We start from the raw sequence: 25,370 nt of genomic DNA on the forward strand, positions 1-25,370 counted from the left end.
AAAGGCTCACCAGCAAGGATGGATATTACTGCATGGGCTCGGGAACGCTTCATAAACCTGCTGTCAGTGTACACTGTTGGTTTGATCATTTATGTTTCACACCTTCACACCATCCCAACTTTTTTGGAATCAGTATTGTAGAGGAAATAGAGGTCACAAACCAGAAACACAACCAGCTGTTTGCTAAGCACCAAAAAACCTCAAAGAACAGGAAGAGACCTGTCGCTACTACCAGCTATGTTTTTGCACACTATTGGAATATCCGGGAAGCCGTCGACAGCGGAAGCAGCTTCTTTCTTTTCTTCTCTCGGTGTGGAAACGGCTGATCAGTCATTTAAGTTTGCATCTCCCATTAACTTTCTCAAAAAAAGTGAAAACCACCTATGTGATACTTCAAAATTTGCATAAAAATATGCTGATGGAATCACTGTGGAGGTAGAAGATGGAAAGCAGACAACTTGAGGTACACAAATAGTTTGTCTGTACATTTGTTTTGCCTTGATTAATAAACCCAAACTGTTCTACTTCTGTCCTCAAAACCACTGATCTAAAAAAACGTCATTGTCAGTAGAGGCTTTTTTCTAGGTCAGCATAACATGAAGTGCACAGACACAGCATTTTCCAAACATCTATGCTGTCCCTGCTGAGTTGTTGTAATTGCTTAAGTTTGAATAAAGTTTTTCTTTGAGTGTAAACCTCAGAGGTCCAAAACTACTTTGTAGATTAGCTCCATAGTCCTAACTTGTGAATGTAATTCCTTACTTTGATTCAGCTGCTTAATACTGTGTAAAACATTCAACATACTTCGTTGCTCGTCAGAGCTTCTTAAGCTCCAGTGGTTCTCAGGAAAATCTGTGTTTGTCCTTGCACATCTCCAGTTTCCCCTTCCTTAACAAAACTTCCCTTCTTACATAAAGCTGCTGATCATCATTTCTTATAAAACAGTAATGCCAATAATCATATGCATGTCATGTGATATGTCGTCCTCTAATCATCTGGATGAAACAGCAGCTCTACATCAGCTATCTTTGTCTCATTTAATTGTAATAAGCGGGCTCGTATTTGCATCTCATTTCTGTTGCACATGTTGGTGCATGTGATTACACTGTTAGTGTCTTTCCATCAAAAGATCAGCTTTTTCTTGCAGATGTGTTTCTGATGTGCATACAGCAGTCTGACCTAATAGAAATCACCTATTGTTAACCTGTAATTTCTCCTCTTTAGTTACCAAGGGAACTCTGAAGAGGTGGGTTGCTATGTGGCTGGCCATCCTTTATCAAAGGGAAATTGCTACTTCGAGGTAAGGCTCATTGATAGTGATGCTGCAAGTCAGCGTCTCACATTGTTATTGTAAGTTCTGTTCGCTCTCCAAGGTTTCTTTTTTAATTTTATTGTGCATAATTAGCTCTCATGATCACCACTAGCTGCTATCTCAAACTGTGTTGCTGCCCCCCACGTTCTGTTCATCTACTTTTTTAGATATGTGGTAATTATTAGAAAACAAGTAGACCGCTGGTCCTTTGGACAATCCTTCATTTTGAAATGATGGGGGATGGAAGATTATTCACAATATGATAGGCTTACCACATACCATCGTCCCTGTGTGTGCCCAAGATTGCTTTACCATCCAGCCAGCAATTTTATCCTCTGGAATCCCATTGCTGACAATTTTCTCAACTTCATATTAAATTCTGTGCCCCCCCACAGTCCCAGTTGAACAGTGCAAAACCACTACCTCAAAAATGTCCAAGCTGCATTGGAATGAGGGATAGGGTGTGGGTTAGGTGGTATCTTTGAGTACAAAGATTAGTCTAACACAGTGTTTTTCAGCAGACTGGCAGGCGGACTGACAGCAGGAGAAACTATTGGACATTTAGCAAATCTGAGGTGCCCCTGTGTATCAAAACCTAATAGTTTTCATACGTACTGAAGAGTATGAGGGGGGGAAGGATCTAGGTGATTTAGCACAGGAAAGTTGCAAGTGTGCGGTCATAAATTACATGCAGAGGGATGCAGTGTGTTATTTATGAGCCAGCTTGTTTGTTGATGGTGCACGTCAGAGTAGGCCTCGTGACGTGCGGCTCAGAGACAGCAGGTGAGGCAGGCGTACTTCCTTGTCTGGGTTTTTAGGCTTCAAGAGGAAACATCAGGCCATACATTATCCTGTGAACCTACGTCATTCTGCTGAGCTGCAAATAGAGCCAGACAGGACCATGCAGCGTCTGAGTCTGGTAGCTATAGTAAGCCCTCCTGTAAATGATTTACGTCTTCTGCTATTCTTTTCAGGGTTTTTTTTTTCTTTTTTAGAAGCAACATTTCGGACATATGTTGAAATTTCAGATCTGCTTCAGCAGGATTTTATGCAGGCTGACGATGCGCTTGGACATTATATATCACGGTTGTGAGGTGTCCTAGATTTGGGCCAGATGTGACATTTGCTTTAAATGTGATGTCAAACTCTCATCTGACCTCCAGATCTCTGTCTCCACCGTAGCAAGAAAAGTTTAGAGATAACAATGTTTATATTTAAATGAGAATAACATTTGGAGCCTAATAGATCTCCCTGACATTTAAACAAGTGGATTTTAGTGTGGTCATTACCCAGAGTTTTATGCTACATTATTCTCCACTCTGTGACGCACATGCTGTCAGTTTCCCAGATATCTCGAAAATTTGGGAGTGTTTATTCTGACAAAGGTCAGGCCTCTGTCGAAGTATGCGTCACTGCTATCCTCGTGTTTTTCCTCGTTCTGCTTTCACAAGGAATCCATTTCACCTCTGTCACTGCTGCTGCACTTTTTCCATTTTTTTGGTCATCTGTCTTCTTCAAGGCCAGCTGAACATCTGCAGCATTCCTCTTGTTTTAATAGATTTATTCAAAAAATTCATATCAATATAACTTAACGGCTCATCAGTGAGTCGATTCCTGCTCTTTTCCGATCTGACGTCAGTCTCACGTGTTTTGAAGCTTTGAGTTCTATTGTACAGACACAAATGATAATGAAACAGTTTAAGTGTGGAAATGATAACGTGTCATGGCCAAGATTTGAGTTCTTCAGCAAAGCAGGAGTGGGTTATAGAGTAATATCCTTAAAGGACCAGACTGGAAAGGACTTAGGCCTGGAATTTTTAGTTATAGAAGCCCAAGAAGTTTAGTTTCATGTGCTGATAGTTGTCCTGCAGGATCAGTGATTTGGGGTTCTGGGCTGAAGAGGGAGGTAGAGGCAGATAAGAGGGGAAGGGGAAAAAGACATGTGAGGAATGGTACAGTGGAAGAAAATTTAGGGGGTGATAGATGACTTTGAGAAGTCCCTGACAAAGAAAGGGATCAAGTGTAGCCTCACATCGGATGGGGTTACTCTCCCTAGTTTGGCTGCATTACCTTTCACCTAATTCTGCTTGGTAGTGTGTGCCATTTTGCTCTGAATGGGCTCAGCTAGCAGGCTGGCGTTATGTGTGAGGGGAGGTGGTTGTGGAGGTTTTTTCCCTGCTGTTACCAGGGCTGTGAACTAGATATGTGCAGGTATAATGTCTTTTTTTAATATATATTTTTGAAGCTTCTATTGAGGTTTTTGAATAAAGCTTTGAATGTCTGTGGTCATATTTTATGATGTCACCCCCCCACAAAAGTGAATTATGCCTTGCTTTACTCACACAAGTTTGACTGTGGCATCATTTGTGTTTTTTCACCCCAAACAGACAGAATTCTGTACACCGAGGGTGTGTGTGTGTCTGTGTGTGTTATCTGTTCAGCCTCAGACTAAACTCAGCACTCAGACTCTGGTTCTTTTGGTCGTTCTTATTTCCTCTCGTGAAGTGAAGTATTTTTCCCCTCCAGTAAGCAGTCAATGAAGCGAGACTAATTACAGGTGGGCACCTTTGTGACTCGGTGCTGCAGACAGGTCGAAGTCAAGATTAATCCACTTTTTAATCCCAAAAGTTTAAGAGATAAAATCAGAGCTCTTCTCCCGCCGGTAAACAGCTCCGGATCAGGGCAGGATCCGGTGCGACTCTGGGTGTTTATTCCTCCAGAAGCTCCCCATTTCAGAGCAACTGTCTGCAGGTGTCAATTGAATTGCAGTGTGCAAGATTTGTAAGGGATCCAACCCACCTGTCTATAAGATTTTCAGCAGTGCAAGAACATCGCAGTAAGTGTTTCCTGCTGGGTGTTGACAGTTAAAAGGCAGAACTTTGGAACCAAATAGCAATGGACCCCGCAGGACATAATAGTGATTGACTGCATGCAGTTCTATTGTGCTGCGTTCATGGTTCCCTCTAAAAATGGTGCTACTCAAGGAAATGATGGAGGCTTCAGGTCTCTCAAAACCACTCCCCCAAAACAGGAGAGGGCACTGGGAGAGGCCTAATGATGAGAAGACCAATTATTTTTAATAAATAAATAAATAAACCACTCTGTTAAAGGCCACACTCATATAAACACAAGTAAAATGGTCTTTCTCTCTCTCACTGTCTGTAGGTCACAATAGTGGACACAGGGGTGAGGGGGACCATCGCTGTGGGTTTGGTGCCTAAATTCTACCGGCTGGACCACCAGCCTGGCTGGCTGCCATACTCTGTAGCTTACCATGCTGACAACGGCAAGTAAGTCAAACCACAGTCATCTCTGCTGTACAGTATATACAGTACAGCCTTGGTTTTGTGCATGCTTAGAGAAAATGGCTTGTGGCCTGGTGATGCTGCCTCCACACATAACTGTAGCTGTAATTCCCTGCATCCTTCTCCTCAGCTCTTACTTTTCTTAGCATTTTTCACCCGCGTAAAACTCGCTGGTTGCAGAAATATTACTTTTGGCTGAATGGCTCCGAACCTTTCACACCTAATTATTGTTTGTAGGGCTTCAGCGAACAATTATTTTCATTAGAGATTCATTGGTTTGATTTCTTTTTTCTTTTTTTTTTTGATGAATCATTTGGTCTGTATATTTATAATAGTAGAAGAGAAATGTAATAGAAAATGAAAATATTATTTCACTGGTTTTGAAAAACTTTCAGGAGAAAAGACTAGCAGGGAGCTAATCAGTTGCAGTTGTATTTCTGAAAGGGTGCATGTTATCTGCAGTGTTATATTTTTTAGCATTAACTCAACAGCATTTATGTGATGAAGATTTTTTTACATCTTCATTGATCCCAGACTCTACAATGGAAACCCTGTGGGACAGCAATTTGGGCCAAAGTGTGCTCGGGGTGACCGCATTGGTTGTGGAATACACTCTGAAAACATTGAAGCAGGTTTCACAACCGTGTTTTTCACCAAAAATGGCAAAGAGGTGGGTGTTTTTAATCTGAATGGCATTCTGTAATGCAACATTACACAAACACACAAACATGCGCTAGAGTACAGAACTGTCTCATAGAACAGCTTTGGGTCTGTTTCTTCACCTGTTGCTTCCTTACATTCATCTCCCATCCAGGTTGGTTCGGTGGAGGTTCCCGTGTCTGCAGAGGGGCTGTTCCCAGCTGTAGGGATGCACTCCATGGGGGAGGAGGTGAAGGTCGACCTGCAGGCTGAGTGGCTCCTGGAGGAAGACGATAGCATGATGATGGTGGACAGCCATGAAGATGACTGGGGACGGCTTTATGACGTCCGGGTTAGCGGCACGGTAAGAAGGTTGAAGAATACTCAACATTTGAGTTCTGTGCATTCAGAACGGAAATAAGCAGTTATAGTACCATACTAGTTTCCAGTTGCCAGTGTCGGCGGGCTGACGGCTACATACAGGTCCAAGTAGAACTGCAAGTGACAGTTATTTAATCAAGTATTAGTTATTTAAAGCATCAGTGTATCATGAGGGCATTCATGATTTGAAACATCGGTTACAAAACCCCCAAACTGAATCTCATTTTGGCAAATCATAGCAAACAAACAAACTAGGTCTTGACTGAGCATGATGGAGAACAGAGCGACTCGTTTCTGTTTGCTGCTACGACGCTCTCAACTCTCGGGGTGAATGTTAGCAAAGTTGGCTAAACTGCTTTTGAACCACACAGTGCTACGACCTCCTCTCCTACTGCACAGCTGACTTTTCAGTTGACAGCTGCGCTGCGAATTTTATAACTGAATTACAACCCGGAGGCATAGTGTTGCCCTTTTCCACTAAATTATCACTGGTTCTTTAACCAGTTAACTTCAGGATTCTTTGAACCCTGATGCTGTTTTGCAAAACAGCCCGTGTTTCCACCAGTTTTAAGCAGAACCATCGTAAGCAAAACGTTTAGCGTTGCACAATGCACAAGGGGTTGTAGCAAGATGATGGATAAATTGATTACCTGTGAATCATTTTGTCATCACAGATATTTGTTTTTATCCAAAAACAAGCATGAATCAACATTTACTGGTAAGAAGACACAGAAGGCTGTTAGGAAGTCAGGAAGAATGGCGTTCTCAATACTTTCTTTCCAACCTGTGCAATAGGACACACCTACTGATGTTTGTGGTTCCAGCTGGGAATGAATGTTTCAGGTTCCAGACCAACTTATTTGTCATCAAAGTGCTCCGAATGGTTCAAAATTAGCTGTACAAACCACAACACAACCCAATCCATGTTAGTGGAAAAGTTTAACTTGTGTTACAGGTAAAACAGGGTCATAGGAGTTTACTGTGAGACGGTGGCTTAGCAGGTGAGCTGGACTGTACTGTGACTGGGTGGAGGCCGTGATTAATGTATTTCTCATAACTTTAGGTGAGGTGTATTGAAGAAAAAACATTGGCACCCCACCGGGCCTGGTGACTCAAAGTTGACTTTGAAAATTCTGATTCAGATACAACCCTAGAATCTGCTGACTAAGATGAACTGTTGAGACTGCAAGATGTGAAGTAAACGGATGCATCAGCAGAGCCCAAAGTGAATTGATTACTCAGTTTTTACCAGCAGCCCGACAAACTACAAGCTATTCATTCATGTGAGAGAGAAAAGCAAGCAAATCTTACTCATTTTTGAGACTGTACCACTTTAAGATCAAGCCTATATATAATACACAGGCTATAACATTTTCTAAGTTCACACAATGATTTTTCTGTTAATCGTTTGAGCACTATTTTCAGAAATGTTGAACATAATGATATAACATTCTAGTACATTAGTGGTTGAAATATGTGCCAGCTGGTTATTTGCGTTCCTTCTGTTGTGAACACAGAGACAATGTATGTGAAAACAAAGAACTCACATATATTTTGTGTGTTTTTCTATCATGTCTTTTGAATAGGACAGATTATAGTGTGGTTTTTCTGTTGCTTGTACTTCTGCCGGATTGTTGCCAGTTTCCCATGTTTGTTTTGTGCTGCTACAAGATCCTTCAACTGCCTGTTCTTTAGCAAATCCCTCTTTGTTGACAACTGTACTTAATGCTCGCTAAAATTCAGGGAAAGCTGTAGACACAGTCACTTGAATTTTAATTATTTTGTCTCAGTTGTTGAATGATCGTGCCGGGACTGGATTTGGGTCACCTTCAGAGTGTTTTTGCAGATTGCTTCGTGACATCAGCTCAGGGATTTTCCTCCACGTTCTGTAGAAAACAGGTTCAGTAACAAGATAAACAGCAGACTCACAGTGAAGAGTCTGTTTCATTCCCTCTTTGCTACATCAGAGTTGGAGATTACGCAACAGTTTGGCAAATCTACCTGCAAAGCTTAGGCTCATAAGCAGGGTAACACACCAACTTATTTATCTACAGATAAAAGTGCAGATAAATCAGGATTGGGATCTTCAGACTTGTCTGATGCAAGGTACCTCCAATAGCTTTTGGTTGCCGGATGTGGCGGACTGGTTGCCACATTGTAATCATTTTAATTGGAGTAGTGATTTACAGTCATAATATTCCCATGTTATTATACCCCCAATTAAACCTATTTCACATAGATAATTTCTTTTGGTTTTCTCTCATATTTTCTGTCTCTCAAACACACACACAAAATATTAAGGCTGGCTTATTTGGGCCCCCCGAGAGACAGAAGTGCTGCAGAACAAGCTGACAGACGCACAACTGACAAGATGTTGTGGTAAATATGTTAGCAAAGGATGGAACGACATTACCATCCCAGTATAGTCCTGTTTGTGGTCACCTGATCAGTCGAATACGAAGTGTTCTTGAGTCCATGTAGTAATCATCCAATCACAAAGTGGTGAACCTTGCTCCATCCTCGCTTGTGAACGACTGAGCCTTTCCAGGATGCCCCTTTCATACCCAATCATGATACTCTCACCTGTTACCAATGAACCTGTTTACCTGTGGAATGTTCCAAACAGGTGTTTTTGGTGCATTCCACATCTTTCCCAGTCTTTAGTTGCTCCTGTCCCAACTTGTTCAGGATAAGCAGATAATTACAAAAATCAATGAACCTGATGAGGTCAAACATTGAATATATTGTCTTTGTGCTGTTTTCAGTTGGGTATATGTCAAAAGGATTAGTTTTATTTACGTTTTACACAGTGTCCTACCTGTTTTGGAATCAGGTTTGTACATGGGGAACAAAGAATTAGACACATCAGCATAATTAATACATCAGCACCTCAGGCGCAAGCCTAAAGAGTGACAATAGAGTTGGATCTAGACATATTTGACGGTGCCAACACCAAAGCATGTTTCATAAAGGTAGTATTAAAAGGACTCGTGTATTGGGTTGCATTAGACTACTCGGTTTTCTGTTCATTCTGTGTAATTACCTCCTGCAAGCCTGATCAGGTTTGTAGTTTCTCAGTTGTGTCAGATCAGAGCAGCTTTTGATCTGGAGATGCAGCAAGAGAGGTAAGGCTAAAACAGCTCTTTGTGTTTGTAGAGAAACAGAAAGTTCTGTCTTCATAGCCTGATTTCCTTCCTCTAATTTCTTCACCCCTCTTACTTAACAGCCCTGCATCACCTCTTGAGGTTTGATCAGTTTGACCACTCTCTGATTCCTTGTCTCCATGTCGATGCTGTGCTTGGGGTTGTTCAGTGAGGCTGACAGGGCTAAACATTCTTTCATGTTGTTTCAGTTCTTTCAGAATAACCAGAGTAAATCAGTGTGACAGCATCACTCTCAGTGTCTGGACAGACCATTGTATACTGTGGGCAGAGAATACAGCATATCTTTTAAAGTCTACATAATACAGGAATTAAACTGTGACCAAGGTCAAAGGATAGGGGGTGTTGTATGATATACAGATGGTGAATCCTTTTGAGGCAAATTTCTGATTTTGGGCTATTAAATGAAATGTTCTGGACTTGACTTGATGTACAGTGGCACAAATCGGGCTACCCAGGCCAACTGTAAACACCGGAGCTGAAAATGCATCTCCTCAAAAATGCAGCTATGCATCGGGGTGCACAGTGGTACGTTGATACCACATCTACAGAGACCACAAGAGCTGTGATTGCTCAACTTGGGAGGCTTGTTTTTTCTCCAACGTTGTTTGAATTTAATGTTGAATGACAGCATTAAGCAAGAACGGTTCAGTGATCTAAGTTTCAGTAACAGTGCACAGTGTGTTACGATCTGTCAAAGCTGTTTTCATTGCAAGCTGTCTGCTGCTATTATTTTCTCTCACAAAGTGAATGAAAGACTTTGGGGTATATAATTAAAATATGACACAGCAAGATAATGTATGACATGTCTCTAGTGTTGCGTTGGCACTACTGATGGTGAACTTGAATGTTGAACTATAAATCTGTGCGATTCCTACACTGTGGCAGGACCTCCGTATGCAGTGACAGGCCTGTATATGGTCTGTCAATAAGCCAATCTGTAGAATGACCAGCAGATGATGTATTCATTGGAACAAGATACTTTATATTAGTGCTCGTCAACTGATGGCCCACAAGCCAAATTCAGCCTGCCAAAACTTCCCATCTGGTCCACAGAATATTAATGAATTCATAAAACGTTACTCACCAGTGGAGGAGGCGCGATCCGTTCTTAGAGTGACCATTGATTGGCTTGCCAACCCATGGCACCAAACCAAAAAGTCTGTAATTCATAGTTCACTCGTTCTACAGAACTGCATTAGTCTCCAACTCCATCTTCTCTACTCCGTGGACACACCATCAAATCGCTCAGTTCCCAGACCGATCAATCCCTGGAGTCTACAGTACCATGGCTCCATGGATGGCAGTGTCTGAAATATCTCAGCAGCTATGGGATGGATTGCCGTGACGTTGGGTAGAACTTCACAATCCCCAGAAGATGAAGTATACAGACTTTGGTGATCCCCTGACTTCATCTATCTGCACCATGAGGTTGACATTTATAGTTCCGAGTAAAATGTGTGACAGTGATTGGATAGAATTCCCTGAGATTTGATGTAGATGTTCGTGCTCCCTCAACTTTGTTGATCCTCTGACTTTCATCTAGGGCCATTATGAGGTCAGTTTCCCTTTAATCGTTGTGCTTTATGACAAAGCTAATGACATTGCCTTCAGCTGCGCTTTGTGTTTTCTGCAGATTAACAAACATTAGCTAACACGCTAAACTGAACCTTGTATTCCTGCCAAACATTGACATGTTGGCATTTAGCTCAAATCACTGCTGTGCCTGGGTACAGAATCGTAGAGCTGCTAGACTCTCGGTCTCTTTTCGCGCCAAGCGTTGCGCAGTGATTAATAGTGACTGATATTTGGCCTTGTTGGTGTAGGGTTCGGGGTTTAGAGTTCAGGTTCAGGGCTGTTTTCTCAGACACAGACTAAACTATAATTCAGGTAGTTTGTGTTAGCTTGAATGGAATTCGTAGCTGGCATCAAGTGTGTTATCAACGGTATCACAATGCTATATTCCCAGTTTGCAGTAGTGAACTGTAACACCTTTGTTCTGTGTTAAGGTGTGAGCTCTCATCGCCCACCTCCTCCACCTTCAGAAAGTAACCACAAGACTACAGTCATTGACACAGGAGAGAGGGAGGCCAGGCTGTGTGTGGGTCCCGTATGTGGTTACGTGATAAACGTGTCTATCTGCAGTGGCACACAATCATCTGCCACACACACACACACACACACACACACACACACACACACACACACACACAAAACGGAGGCCATCATCTTTTCTGAAAGCAGACAGAGGTAATAAAAGCAGAGAGCTGTGGGTGAGAAGGATGATTCAACCAGCAGTCTTGCTTTCTGTCTTTCTGTCTGTCTCTCCCTTCTGTTTTTCTGGACCAAGGAGTGGCAATGGCATGAAATGTGTTGGTGGAGCCAAGTGCCTGGCAGTCCACCAGGTTGTAAAAATTCAATAAGTGGAGTAACGGGACTCGCAGGAATCTTTTACTCTTTCTCATGTGGTTGGAGGTTTTCACAGCTGGGGTGCCCGGCTGCATGGTCCGCTCAGCAGTCCAGCAGTGATTTCTTTCCTTTGCTTCTTTCCTCTCTTTCTCTTTCTTTTTAGTTTTAGTTTTAAGCTACCATTAGCCCGTAGACCCATGATGTGGTCATCACTGTGAGGTTCTAAGCAGGTGATAACACTCAAAACTGATAAGGCTGTCAAGTTTTGACAAGTACAAGGGTTTGGTACAGAGACAGAAGACGGGGAAGGGTGTGGGACAGAGCGGTGTCTGTTTCCTGTAATAACAGAGAAAGTTTGGTTTGTAGAGCAACAAGAGAAAGAAAAGGAAAGTGTGGCAGAGGAAATGAAAAGATAGGAGGAGAAGTAAGGGGAAAGAAGAGGGTTGTTTTGAAGGCTAGAAATCTTTGTGTAGCACGATTAGTGTGAGGTAAGATTATGCTTTAAGGGCAGAGCGTTATATCAGCCGCAAGGTGGTCTCACTTAATCTCTTTGATGGTTTTGACTTCTAATTCATTTCATTGTGTGGTTTAACCAGCGCTCAAACTGCCTCCGTTTGCCTCAACTTTTCCAAGTGTCTACTTTGGATCTGTGAACAGAGGACTCTCCTCTCCTCTCCCCTCCTGTCCTCTTGTTTCCTCTCCTCTATCATTGTCTCCTCTTATTCTCTCCTCTTTTCTCACCTCTCCTGCTTTCTTCTGCTCTTCCATTGTTTCATCTCTTCCTCTCACCCTGTTTCTTCCCCTCTATCCTTGACTCGTCTCCTATTCTTGACCAATCTCCTCTATCCTTGATTCCTCTACTCTATCCTCGCCTTATCTCCTCTATTCTTGACTCCTCTCCTCTCTGTCTGTTTACGACGTCCAAAACGCCTATGGATTTCAGTAACATTTTAGTTGTCAAGCCCGTAGCTGTGAGCTATATTTTAAGGAGCATGGAAAATCTTTCCTCCTTTCTCACATGTGCAGCGGCTATGCAACAGATATTTCCAGTCTTGGTGGTTTCCGATGACTTACAGATCTATCGTTTGGTTGCCATAGATGAATTACACCTCTCTGGATGCTCGGCGGTTTGTTTCACCCAGCAGCACTTCACGAACATTGCGTCAAAACAGTGAAATAGTTTTTATACGTTGCTATTTGCTAAGTGTGGATAATCACTGTTCCGGATGATAGCTGTCCTTACTGATGGTTGGGGGGAGGTGTGGGGGTGCAGGATGACGGAAAAGATTGCTGCAAGATAAATGACTTCTCTGACTGGTATGCTTTTGATGAGACAGTACTGAGAGGTGCAAAGCCGCAGACTTCAGAGTACAATGGTTGGGGTGGGGGGTGGCACTCCTGTTTAGATAGGTGGGTATCTGATCCTAGATTTCTGCCTGCTGTACCTTGCCAAATATTCCTGCTCTATTCTGTCTAGTCATGTATTTTTCTGTTTTATAACTTCCTCGTTCTGTTCCTTGTTGTGTATTTGCGTCACTCGTCTCAGTTGTCCTCGATAAAGTTCGTACAAAAGAAAACTCTGACGATCCTTTTCAGGGAGGTTACTGTTTTTGTTCTGACCTCCATCATATTCTGACCATCATTTATTTTGCTCTTTGTTCCTTTCAACTTTTTAATCACTCATCTGAAGGCCATTTGTTCGAGGTAATGAACACTCTGCCCTCGTGGCTCTTGAATGGAAAACTGAAGAAAATGGAGTGAATTTTAGTTTAATGACTTTGCCCTTGTTGGCTCTGTTTAGTTTCACTGGCAGCTTGATAGGAGATGAAAGCAGCACTTGGCATTGTGCAGAATGTAAACATAAATATGTGATGCCTGTCAAAGCAGCAGACATCCTCAACTCCTCCAAAGAGCAACAACACTAATGAAGGTTTGTCTCTCTGCAGTGCGATGATACTGCACTCAGTGTTAGTTTAACCTGTAATTGTTAACCAGCCTCTATATCTAGTAACCAAATACTTTAACAATAAATTGTACAGCTACTTCGAAGTACAAGAAAGCCACAAGTGACAGAACCCACACACTCCTGTCACCTTCCCAATTCTTCTTTTATGGTCCACTATATGGACACAACAGCAGAGCGCAGTCAAGTGTGCTGATCACTTTCTGTATTTTTGTGATGGCGAGCGCAGTGCGTTTGGGAATGAGGTTTGAGAGGAATCTATTATCATTATCAATGGGTGTGTTAAGGGCTGGATTGAGTCATAACCAGTCACATCACCTCCCGTTTTGAAAGCAGTGCCACGATGCGTTCAACAGTCCAGAAGAGAAAACTTTATTCTGCTTTGGAAAGCACATAATGCTGCCAAGTGCAGCAGATGTCTCTTTTTAAGTTGAACTTCTGGATATATTGAAAGAGCAGACCATGTTTTTTTTTTTTTTTTGTTTTCCCTCTCTATAACGATGCACAGATTTATCTTAAACAAAGACATCCACATAGTAATGATGGGTACAATGGTACATGTGTTCTGAAGTACAGTTAATTAAAAACAAAAACTTCCTCAGTCCTGGAGTGATTTGCAGCTCGTTTTTTCTTGGACTTGCAGGGATTATGAAGGTTGCATTAGATTAGACATGGCTGCATTTACGTGCAGCAGTATGTGCAATATATCTATACTGCCAAAACTGGGACTGAAAATCTGTCTGACCTTTACAAGTTGATTTGATTTCATTTGGTCTGAACACACCAGAAGAATTGTTTTTCAGTAATGCTTTTTAAACATGTTTAGTCTTTTCTTTTCTTATGGCCATCTGTGGGACACCAGCATGTGTTTACCACGTCTGCTACACAAACATAGATAATGAAAATGCCATTGTGAAACTTTAAGTTGATCAGTGAAGTTGTGGACAAAAGGAGCTGCCATCACAGAGAGTTTGACTAAAGCTGCCAGTATGCTCCATCACAGCTGCTCGTTAGATAGTCGAATAGCTTCAGAAAACCCCCTCCCCCGACACCGAAACAGACAATTTGACATTCACACCCCCTTCACTCAGTGATTGGCCAGCTGAGCGGAGGTGAGACAGAAAGTTGGGTTTGAACTTGTCTCTCAGGCTCTCTTTTTACCTTCCAGGAAAGACCCGTCCTGGTCAGATTAGGTATCAGAAGCATTATTTGCTGGTACATCACCACCAATTAAGTGACGTTAAGAACATTTGTCTTTAATTAGTGGACAAGATTAATCCATAAAAGTGTAGTTGATGAGCACAATCCTCCTTTTTTCAGATCTGTTATTACACGAGAGAAACGGGAGCTTTAGATGCACTGTAGTGGAGTGTTACCTTACAACTGGGTGTGGTCACAGACCTTACCTGAATGCGCCAGCAGGTTAAACAAACGTTGACCTTTCAACCAACAGAGGTCAGTGCAGCAACTCATTTCAGTTAGTTCAGTTAGTACTTCAGCCCCTTGATGGAGGAAAGAAAAATCATTTTGATCACGAACTAAAACCGCTAGTTTGAACTCTTCTGAAGCCATAAATTTAATGTTCCTTCACAAGTGATCTGACTTCTTGATTGCTTCATTGCACATACATTAAAAGATCTGACAGATATATTTTCTTTTTTTTCTGCTTGCCACCATGCTCCTGCTCTGCTGTTTTTCTTGAGAGCAGACATTTGGCTGGCTTTCCACTGCGTACGTGCGGCTCAGTGCGAACACGAGCCTCCAATCCTCTGCTTCCTGTTGTCACAGCAGTCGCTGTGCCCACCAACTTAATCCCCTCAGCTGCGGATGAGCGGGCCGACAAGTAAGTGGACAGCACCTGAGTCTGCAGTTATCAGTTTTCCCAAATGTACTGGCGCTCCCTCACAGCACATATCTGGCATTCACTTCCTCCCCCTCTCTCCGTCACTCCCCTCCGTGCGAAGATTAAAATGCTTCTAGATGTATGTATCTTACCCTCTGACACATTTTTTGTGCTGTAGAGGTGCACTGAACTTTTTCAAACTTGGCTGCACACTGCAGTGTCCTCTCCAGAGCATCTCCTCTCCTGCCCCAAAGTTTATGTGAGTTTCAACCCCACCAATCATTGTCAAGTAATAATCATTATTGCTCCGTTCCTCGTTGTACCTTTTCCAATTGTCAGAGCCAGCTGTAGTACCAACGCCCCTCTAAGGTTGCCTGCTTCCTTCCTTCCTTCCTCTGGAAACAATAGTCATGAATCCCAACATGACACTGCTCTTGGATGAAAGTTCACAACTTTCCCATCAAGTTGTTGTGGTTGCAACTTCTCAGGCCTAGCAGTGGCACCACCACGGCCGCCTGCCGTTCTCTGAACTGAGCAGCGTGAGAAAAGAGGAAACTATGAATAACTTAATCCAAGAAAAGTCGATGGACTGAGTGGAAGTCGGCTGGCTGGTTCTGGCAGAGGTTGTGGGCCTGCGTCACACAAGATGAGCTCGATTTATAGCCTACTCAAGGAGTTAACAGGAGTCCTACCATGATTTATAGTTGAGCGTCAGATTTCACCCATCATCACCGCCGCAACACTACATGCCTGTATTGTACAGGATCAGGCCGTATCATGCTTTAATTATATTTCGCACCGCAGCTGTGTTTACATTCTTTCACTTTGTGATATAGAGTGACGATGGGCTGCAGACACTCAGGATGAGACCTCTGTGCAGCCGCTGTGATAATGCTCATTCATTCACACAGAGCGGCGATCGGAGTGAACACAAGGTTTGCAGTGAAATGACTTTGTTAGTTGTGTGTCACTGAAAAGGAGACTTCTGAGTCTCCACCAGTATGAAAATGTTAAAGCAGAAAACACAAGCAGCCCAAGATGACCCACCACAGTTCTTGCAGTCTCCGCCGACGCCGCAGCCCTGACTTGTAGTAACATTTCTGAGGAGGTGCATGTCAGCCGCGATGTAGCCTGTGGCTGAATTTGTGTGCACTACCTTTCCAAACCCACAGAACCATGCAGCTCATTTGTTTTCAGCTTTGTCACATACAGCTGATTATAAGCTGTGTTCTCCTGGAGGTGTGTGTATGTGTGTGTGTGTGTGTGTGTGTGTGTTTGGAGAGAGGACACAAAGCTTTTGCTGTAAGCCGTTGTACTTTTAATAATGCATTGTCAGAGAGAGGAGAAAAATTAGGTCATTCATGGCCGTAATTAGGGGATTTTAGGAAGAAAAACAATTTCAATGTATTTTGTGTCTTTGTTCTTCAGCCAGCTGCTAATTTGTATCTTTAATAAATAGTTTTGTCGTGGTATGTAATAATGTGCCATGCTGAAATTGTTATGCAACACCTGCTTTTACATTTACTCTCAGCAGAGGCTCGCTCTTTAAAACCGTCATCCTGGCTTTGAGTGTAGTGGTCGACTGGAACCTTTCTGTGAGAAGTTTGCATGTTCTCCCTCTTTTATGAATGTCTTCTGGTAAAGAAATCAACTCTTTATCCAAGGGTACTTTTTTTTCTGATAATTTCCTGAAACATCGCTGCCCCAGTCAGCTATGTATTATTATAATATGGATATTACGTTATATATATGGATATCATGCATACTTTGCCTCTTTGTGGCCAGATTTCTTTGTTTTACAGAGATTTAGAATGTCATGGTGATGATTTCACTCACTGTCACATTTAAGCCTTCAATGTAATGTTTCTGAAGGACTGCATATACTCCAAAACTGACTCTGTCAGCAGACACTCATGATTCTGTTTTTACTACTTCTGGCATCTGCGTAAGGAGCTGGGTTCACACATGTACATTCTACACTGACATCAGTTTTGGCCATGTGGATGTTATGCATCAAACCTCGTGGGAAGATGAAGAAATTTACATCATTGGGACCCTCACAGCTATGTGGACATGGAAAATGTATGTGTGCTTGACTCACTCTGCACCTGGAGTTGTACATCTTATTCAGCAAACCTGAGAATATACTGTACTCATTTTGAGTAGCAGACATTTTCCTCGGGTTGAGTTCCACATGCAGTTTTTGACCTCTAGTAGTGCTGTGGGGCTGTTTTCCCATGAGTGGTCCCCATTTTGTTTATCTTGCGCATGTGCATAAGGACTCGCATGCATGCATTTGCACATGGGTGATGCTATATACATTCTTCCCAATGGTGTTCCACTGATCCAAAGTTTGGGGTAACATTTGAAAGATTGACATAGCTACAGATAACAACATTGTTGAATTGTATGATTGTGCAAAGTTTTTGAATTATTTGCTTGTTTCATCTTGACCTACATTACATCTTCAATCAGAGAAAGTTACGTTGTGTGTTGTGTTGCCAATTGGTGCCAGTCCAAGTATCCTGGAAGATTTCAGTGCCCTGGACAAACGGGAGAAATTCTGGTCAAATATTATCTGTGATTATGGACCCTGTGTTGTTGTTTGTAAGTGACTAATGGAGACATCGGTTTTTCAAACTAGTCCAGGGTTGAACATGAGCACTGCAGCCTGCTGCAGTGTAATCCCCCAGATGTTTGCACATTGTCAATATACGTATCCACTGAAAGTGTTCCCAATTAGCCAAAGAGAAGCGAGAAAAAGGGTGGACATCAGAGAAGCAGCAAAAACAGCTTGTAGAGCTGGAACTCAGTGCAACATCTAACTCAGTAATTATTTTCACCTGAAGTTATGACCAGATAGATTTAAATATGTTGTACTTAAACAGATTTCCTCCCTTTAAAAATGGTTATAATGGACAACAGAAGCTCTGGTTTTGTGACTCTGTTCTGTCAGTCAGTGCATCCACTGCAGCAGAGCTGCTTTTTCACACAGTTAGATATTCATTTTCACAATTGAATGTTGAGCTTTTTTTTACAACTTGATTATATACCTGAACTTAAAATATTTGACAGCCCTGAAGGAAGCACAGATGCATTTGGTGAGTAACACTTGATGTAAACAGAACTTTTACTTGGTTACAAGCACACCTTTCATTGTGAGCATTCCTGTTTCAGCATCACTAGTCGACATTATAATTTGTTTTCTGAACTCGTGCCACACTGAACTGTGTTTACTGCCCTCCTCCTCCTCACATGTAACTGGAGGGCACTCCCAGGAACTTCATCATGAGCTACTGTCTTAGTGAAACCTGGTGGTAAATACTCACAGATCGTGAGTGCAAATTCAACCTGTGCCTTTTTGGTTAGTTGGAATAGTTTTTTCAAAGCAGTAGTCGGTGGACAGCAGTATAGGGGATTGTTATAAAATATCACCGCCCTGAATAGTGCACTTGTTTCAGTCAGTACTCACATACAGCATTAGTTTGGCATCATAAACCACTGTGAACACATTGTTCTATATGTCTTGCCGTCTTTTCATGGCATCGTCTCTCAGGTGCTATGTAGCACTTACCCAAGAGTGATGTGTTTTTCCGAAGGTGGCAACATTCCTGTAAAACTGTAATTTTTAGGACTTTGTCCAAATAAATCAGCACTGGTGGCAATACTTGCTGGCACTGGAGCCACAAGTTAATTTGGGCAACATCTTCCCAGCAGTGGTAATAGTGATAATAAATGGAGTGTATTAAAAGGTGATGAAAAGCTCCACTTGGCCAGGGAGTGATGAGGTGTCAGTTAAGGGCAACAATGTGGGTCCTTGGTTCTCACAGGTTTCAACGGAAATCTCAGAGGGACGATTGATTGATTAAACCTACAAAGTGACTATGTATGTCTGTTCTTTAGGGCGTTGCTTCGTTAAATAACTTGTGGCAGTTGCCCAGTGTTCACATGTTATTGGCGATGTCAATACCACGTGGTCACTATGTGAACATAAAGTCAGTTACTTTCTGTCTTGCAGAGTTTTAAAGTGAAGCTGCCATGAGGCTAATATCATCTTGTCTTGAACCAGTACAACAGTAAATACTTTTTCAGCTAACTCTACCTCACTTACTGCGTCAGTGCTGTGGTAATTACAGGTTGTGTTTTGATTTAGCATATTGTTTTGATGTAAAGTACCTCTTAAAACTTCCTAACCCAGTTAAACGAGGTCAATCCCACAGCAGTCAGTTGTGATATCACATGACACATTACACGCTTGAACAAGAAAGTTCACGCTGTGTAACGACGAGTGAGTGATTTGTTTTGAACGTACTAACGTAAAATTACACAAAAATTTGTTCACATTTAAAAATGTGCTGCAATCATGCAAATGAGGCTTTTGAAGTGTTTGAACCTGCTGCTGAAGCGTTTGAGCGTGTGAGCACTTATGGTGCTTCAGAATGTCTGAACGAGTAATGAATAGGTGGCAGCCAATCGTAGTGGTTTTCCTAAGGTGATTTATATCTTGGAAAAAAAAAAAAAACGAGCTCATGTTGAGCGTCTCATGTTAATATAAACAAAGCCATGACATGGTTTAGGTAGAGTCATTTTAACACCGCTCAGCACTCGTGGATGTATTCATACAAACATCACCTGTTAGCTGCTAGCCCATTAAAAAAGCTGCAATGACAGAGTGGCTTTAACCAGCTGTGGCATTATGACGGTGGTTTTTAGTCCAGGAGGATATTCATCTCGGTTGCCTTACACGCACAAAGATGACTGATGGACAAGTCAGATTTAGCTACTGGAGGGAATCCAACCCAAGTGAGAGATGAATTAGAGCCGGGAATCACAGCCACTGGACAAGGACAAGGCCGGCTCATTTTCCAAATTAAAGTGGTGCATTTGGCTCAGATCCTTCACATTTTAATGCCCATATTGTAGTTTTCAAGCGTATAAATTGTAAGGATTTATTTTGAGAGAAGAAATAACAGTGAAGAAATGTGCAGGACGAGGAGATGAAAGAAAAGGGGACAAAAACACTTTTACAAGGACCACAAGTGAACAGACAATGGGGAAACAATTAGAAATACACAAAGAAGCAAACCCATGAAAAAAATGTAATGAAAAGAATAAAAATATAAACGCAATAAAGAAAGTCATCATATTACAGCTCTTACACGATGTCTGATCAGATCAGAGTGTGGTTGACAAGTGTGAACCACCTTTAAATAAAGGTCTATTAATTTCAGTTTCACCTTTCTTTAAGTTCCCCCATTAGGTGTGACAGGAAACTGGCAGGACCACTCTCTGGGCGTTACATCTGTTTCCCAGGCAGCAGCTCAACAAAACATGGCCTTGCACACCACCATCACCATTCTCACCACTCAGAATTACAGGAGTGAGTGAGTGAGAAAGAGGGAGAGAGATTGTCAGCTATCTCAGTGAGGCATGCTGTGCTCAAGGCTACGTCTCTCTTTTTCTGCCCTCTCGTCTCTCTCCTCCTTCCATTACTCAGCAGCAAGAAGCAAAAAAGGTGTGACCAAGTGCTCATCACACCAAACTCTTTCCTCCTCTCCAAAAGAACAGCAGTTGTCCAGGCATGAAAGTGCAGCAGGTTAAGGAGACACAAGAGCACACATGAAAGCGCAGCCTGTAACAAAGAAGGTGGAGGTTAATGCTGTTGTCCGTGTGAACAATTCATCAGCAGAGTCGTATAAAGAAACAACGCGTAAAGAAATATGGTTTGTTCCAGGATCATGAAGAGATTGTCTTGTCCTAATTACAAGGTGTTCGTCTATTGGATGTTTCACAGTGCAAACATAGATAGACATCAGGTCCGTGGAATACAGAATGACTTTGGTTTAACAGCAGCATTGTTAAATAATTGCTGCCCAGGTCTGCCTGCGTTTTCCTTGCTGTTGAAATTCAGAGTATTTCTGCAGTCTTTATGCAACCAGACTGACAACCAGTAGCTGATGAAATTATGTAACTGTAGACACAGGCTTTAGTCTAATAATCCTGTAAAGCCAACTCAGTTTATGCACGGTTCTTCATAAGGTGTGATCCTCTCATATCATATGTCTCTACTTATTTGCGGGAAGTCAAGTTCAGGTTATTAAAATGACGCTTTGTTCCAATGAATTTGAATGTGCTCTCTCAGCCCCAGCCTCATGGTAGCATCAGGGGCTGTGCTAGGTCTGACCTTCGAGCTTGCTGCTAAGTGCTTTGCCTTGAGATGGTATTTCAGGTTTTGAAGTATTCTGATGATATGTAAATTCCTTCAGGGGCAGCTCTCCAGAGTCATCATAGAGCGCAGTTACTTGGAGGTAATGTTTTGATTGATTGGTTGATTAAAATTAATGCAGTATTTTCTTCAAAAACAATACCAATGGCCTGTATATCCTTGCATATACAGTAAAGCTTATTATTTTATCTGTGATAGAAGTTTATGATCTTCTGGCATGGGGCCTTCTGAGTGTGACGAATAGTTGGCAGTCAAATGAAGTTGTACACTTGACGTGACGCCGCTCACCTGTGGTGCCTCAGCCGCCTCACTTGGATGGCAAGCTGGGAGGTGAGTCAACGGATTTGTTGCCTTTATAGAGTAAGATGGCTGCTTTGTGCAAAGTCAACAAACAGTTACTTTGCTGTCTAAAGTGTAGAACCCAGCACACCTTTTCTCAGGTGCTTTGGTGTCATGATTTTCTGCTCAGGGCTGCTTTGCATGTTGGTGTCGTCCATTTTGAGATCACTGAGTGATCCTGCAGTTCCTACAACTCCAGGATTATACATCTCCTCTCTTGCAGAATGTGTCACGTCAGTTTCAGGAGTTGGAAACTCCTAATCAAACTTTCATTCATATCATATCAATAATTCAAGTGAATCAGCTCTTTAGTTTTGATCCAAGACTTCCAGTATTTGGATGAAGAGTCAGGAAAACCAGTTTGGGACCTTTCGACTTCGAATGAGATGACATGGAAAACGAGATCCAGGATGACCTTGAACAAAGGTCATTGGGCAGATGGGTGATGTTTGAGTTTACGCCCCCTGTGATGTTTCTTATGTCAGTGAATTACATTGAAATTTAGAATTTTCTTTTGAATGTTTTTGAAGACTCAAACCTGGGAGTTCAATACGAGCAGTGCTTCTTTAACACGGGATTAGCGTTTGATGCCATTGATTTATTTTTTTCACAAGAGTTAGAAAAATCTCTGATGTTGGTTATATTTTCCTCAATGTGATTATGGTTTGCTGCACACGTCAACCAACAATCCCTTTTGTTTCTGATCTCTTTGGATTAACCAAAGTTGGCTTTTAAATTTTGTACATTGAATAGTATAACATAGAGCTACGTATGATCTATACATGTACTCTTCTCAGGAGCAAACATCAAGCTCAAAGACTGAAATGAAACTTTTTGACTGCCTCATCTACATCCGATTTATTTTCAGTTTGTATCACTAAGCAACAGCAAATAACAAAAAGGAAAAATGGTAATAAGTTAATTGAGACACTTGACTTTTTTGTGACGTAGATTTTGAATAGCTGTTCCCACCAGGTGTGTCCTTCAAGTGGCTGGCTAGTGGAAAACACACACGCAAACACAAAGGCTTAATGCAGAAGTAATTTTGTCCACCCCCACCTTGTCTGTCATCCTAGCCTTTCAAGCTGGGGGCGTATTCTTCATTGTGCACATACTCACAGTCACACACAGGCACTCATGGCATGGAAACACTGCTCAGCCTAAAGGCTTTGTGGTTGCCTAGCTGCCCACCTACTCACCTGTACCCACCCATCCTCACCTGTTTAGATGCTTAAGACCAAAATAGACCTGAAAGTAATTGCATTGTCATTGGGTTCTGTACATGCAATCTCAAGTGGCTGTTGATACTTGTAGGATAGTCACCATGGGTGGTTCAGTGAGGGTTTGTCGGGGTTTGGAAGTGTCAATCTGTCATGTTGCCCACTCACTTGGGACACACTTGCAAAAGCTGGTTTGCGTGGTTAAGTCCCTCGCCTCTGGAACAACACTGAACAGAGGATCCTGCCCAAGCTTGATCAGCGTGTCTTCAATCCTTTGTTTTCCTCTCAATGTTACCTCTTGCAAAGACTTTACATTACTGCTGGCCCTTTGGGCCTGATCACCTAAATAACCAAATACACTAAGGCTGAAACAAAGAAAGCCAGGATAAGTAGATGACAGCACTAAGTAGGTTTACTGAGAAACTTAAAGCTGAAACAAATGCATGAAACAACCGAGTTTGTACAACATGGGCTGCAGATGTTCTGAATGGACATTCTCAAAGTTGACATAAAAACCCTTTTGTCACAGCGAGGAACAAGGGGAACTCCTCAAATGCATCCATGGTTTTGACATTTTTTGTACCAAAACTTGTTGTCTGCAGCCTTGTTAGTGGCTCTGTGAGACTGCACAGCGGTGCTTTGAGCCAATGACAGAGAGAAAGCTACCATGCTGATGTTCGGCAGGTATTGTGCTTAACATGCTCTCCATCTTAGTTCAGAGTGTAAACATGCTGACATTAGCAAATAAGCACTAAACGCAAAGTACAGCAGATGAACCATGATGAGGGAGCTAGATGAACTACTCCACATTTCAATCCATCTTGTAGATGTTCGGAAAGTCAACACGATATGTAACATATTAGACTTTTCATCTATGTTTCAAACTGAGGCGCGCCCCCTCGGGGGGCTGTGGAAGAGTTACATGAGGGGCGTAGAGACAGATGTGAGGCAAAGATGGAACAGGTGCATGCAGGTGTTGTAAAAGCAACGAGAAGTTAGTTATTGCAGTTTAGCCGTTGATTTGGTCGGCTTACCAACACTGCAGCAGTGGCTGTGACAGACAGCTCATGAAGGATGTGAAGGCATCAAAAGCCTTATCCACTGATTGCTGCAGTTAGTGTTAGTTCAAATGTGAGCACACAAACCTGATGCACACATTTTTAGCTTCTGTGTCATGTACCTTCTCCAAGGATCATATTGTCTCTGATGTCCATCAAAAAACGTCCGGAAATCCGTTTAGAAATTATAGAAAAAAATACTCCGGACCTTCATCATCCCGTGTTTTCTTCAGTATCAAAATAATCCAGTGATAGTTCTGTGTACATCTGTGAGGAACGCCTAAGACCTCATTTGGCGTACTATGAATGCTGCCAATTTGCCAAAATGTAAACAAATATAGTTTGGATCATCAATTTCAGTGGGATTCATCATATGAGGACCCTGAACGTTTGTACAGCAACGCATCCCTTTGTTTTTGAAATATTTCATTCTGGGCCAAAGTGACGGACAGACAGACACTGCCATCTCTAGGCTCATGCTGCTAGGTGACCAATGAAGGCAGAGCTTGAGAGTGAAGTATTCTGCCTGCTAGCTCACCTTCACACAGCTCGGACTGGTTTTGGAAAGTAATGAAATTCGTCAGACACAGACTTTTCAGTCCCAACACTGGAGAGGTATGAGGGCAGGAGGTGTCAGATGATCCGTCAGTCACTTCCTCTGAGGTGTACTCACTCAAACATGACCGTGATCTTCATCACTATTTGCTGTGTGTAAAGGAGCCTTGTGTTTGGAGTTTATTGGGCAATAACACAGGTGGAAATGTGTCTGTATTTTAACATGTTTGGGTTTAATTAGTCCTTCTTTTATGTTGTTTATTTCATAGCGTATTAACCCCATCCTTCTTTCTCGCCCTCTCCTTTTATCCCCTTTCCTCAGCTTTTGGAGTATGTTGGAAAAGGAAAGAGCATCATGGACGTGGGTTTGGCCCAGGCCCGCCAACCACTCACCACCCGCTGCCACTACTATGAACTGGAGATCATTGATGCTGGGGAAAAGTGCTATATTGCTCTGGGCCTGGCAAGAAGGGTGAGATTTATAAGAAAAGAACAACTTTTGACAACTTTACACACACCTACAGTCAACAGAGGAGCATTTGGATTTGGCCCTTTCCCCTATTTTTCCATACTGTTATATATTAGGCAGTATAGCTCAATGAACTCAAGGGATGTGGAATCCAGGAATAAGCCTCCCACTGGCTTGCTTTCTTATGATCTTCCCCCTCTGGTCCCCATAGTTCAACAAGTCTTGGGAATGTTGTAAGCTTGTCCTAATGGAATAGCAGCAGTACTCTTGTACTTTTAAAGGTAGGATTCCCCGCACACATGTAAATCACAGTGTATGGAGAAAAGATGATGAGAGGCTGAGCCCGTAAAACCCTTTTTAGAGGACAAAAACTTTATTTTCTTTCCCATTATCCAGCAGTGTAGCTGCTCTCTTTGGATCTAATAGCGTACTTTGGGCAGATGAAACACCCCCAGAGGAAAGTACAATTAGAGAAATTTTAACACCTCTC

General features: G+C 42.2%; 1 protein-coding gene across 1 annotated transcript in view; it reads left to right on the top strand.

Moving 5' to 3' along the window:
* spryd3 (SPRY domain containing 3) overlaps nucleotides 1–25,370 on the top strand; it is a 53,634-nt gene that overhangs the window by 2,554 nt on the left and 25,710 nt on the right. Inside the window, exons 3-7 of the mRNA XM_076741873.1 lie at nucleotides 1,225–1,300; nucleotides 4,478–4,602; nucleotides 5,152–5,287; nucleotides 5,432–5,620; nucleotides 24,734–24,883. Of these exons, the coding sequence (XP_076597988.1) occupies nucleotides 1,225–1,300; nucleotides 4,478–4,602; nucleotides 5,152–5,287; nucleotides 5,432–5,620; nucleotides 24,734–24,883 (676 nt within the window). The remainder of the gene's footprint in view (nucleotides 1–1,224; nucleotides 1,301–4,477; nucleotides 4,603–5,151; nucleotides 5,288–5,431; nucleotides 5,621–24,733; nucleotides 24,884–25,370) is intronic.

Source organism: Chaetodon auriga, chromosome 10 (assembly GCF_051107435.1).
Source record: "Chaetodon auriga isolate fChaAug3 chromosome 10, fChaAug3.hap1, whole genome shotgun sequence".
Lineage (NCBI taxonomy): Eukaryota > Metazoa > Chordata > Actinopteri > Chaetodontiformes > Chaetodontidae > Chaetodon > Chaetodon auriga.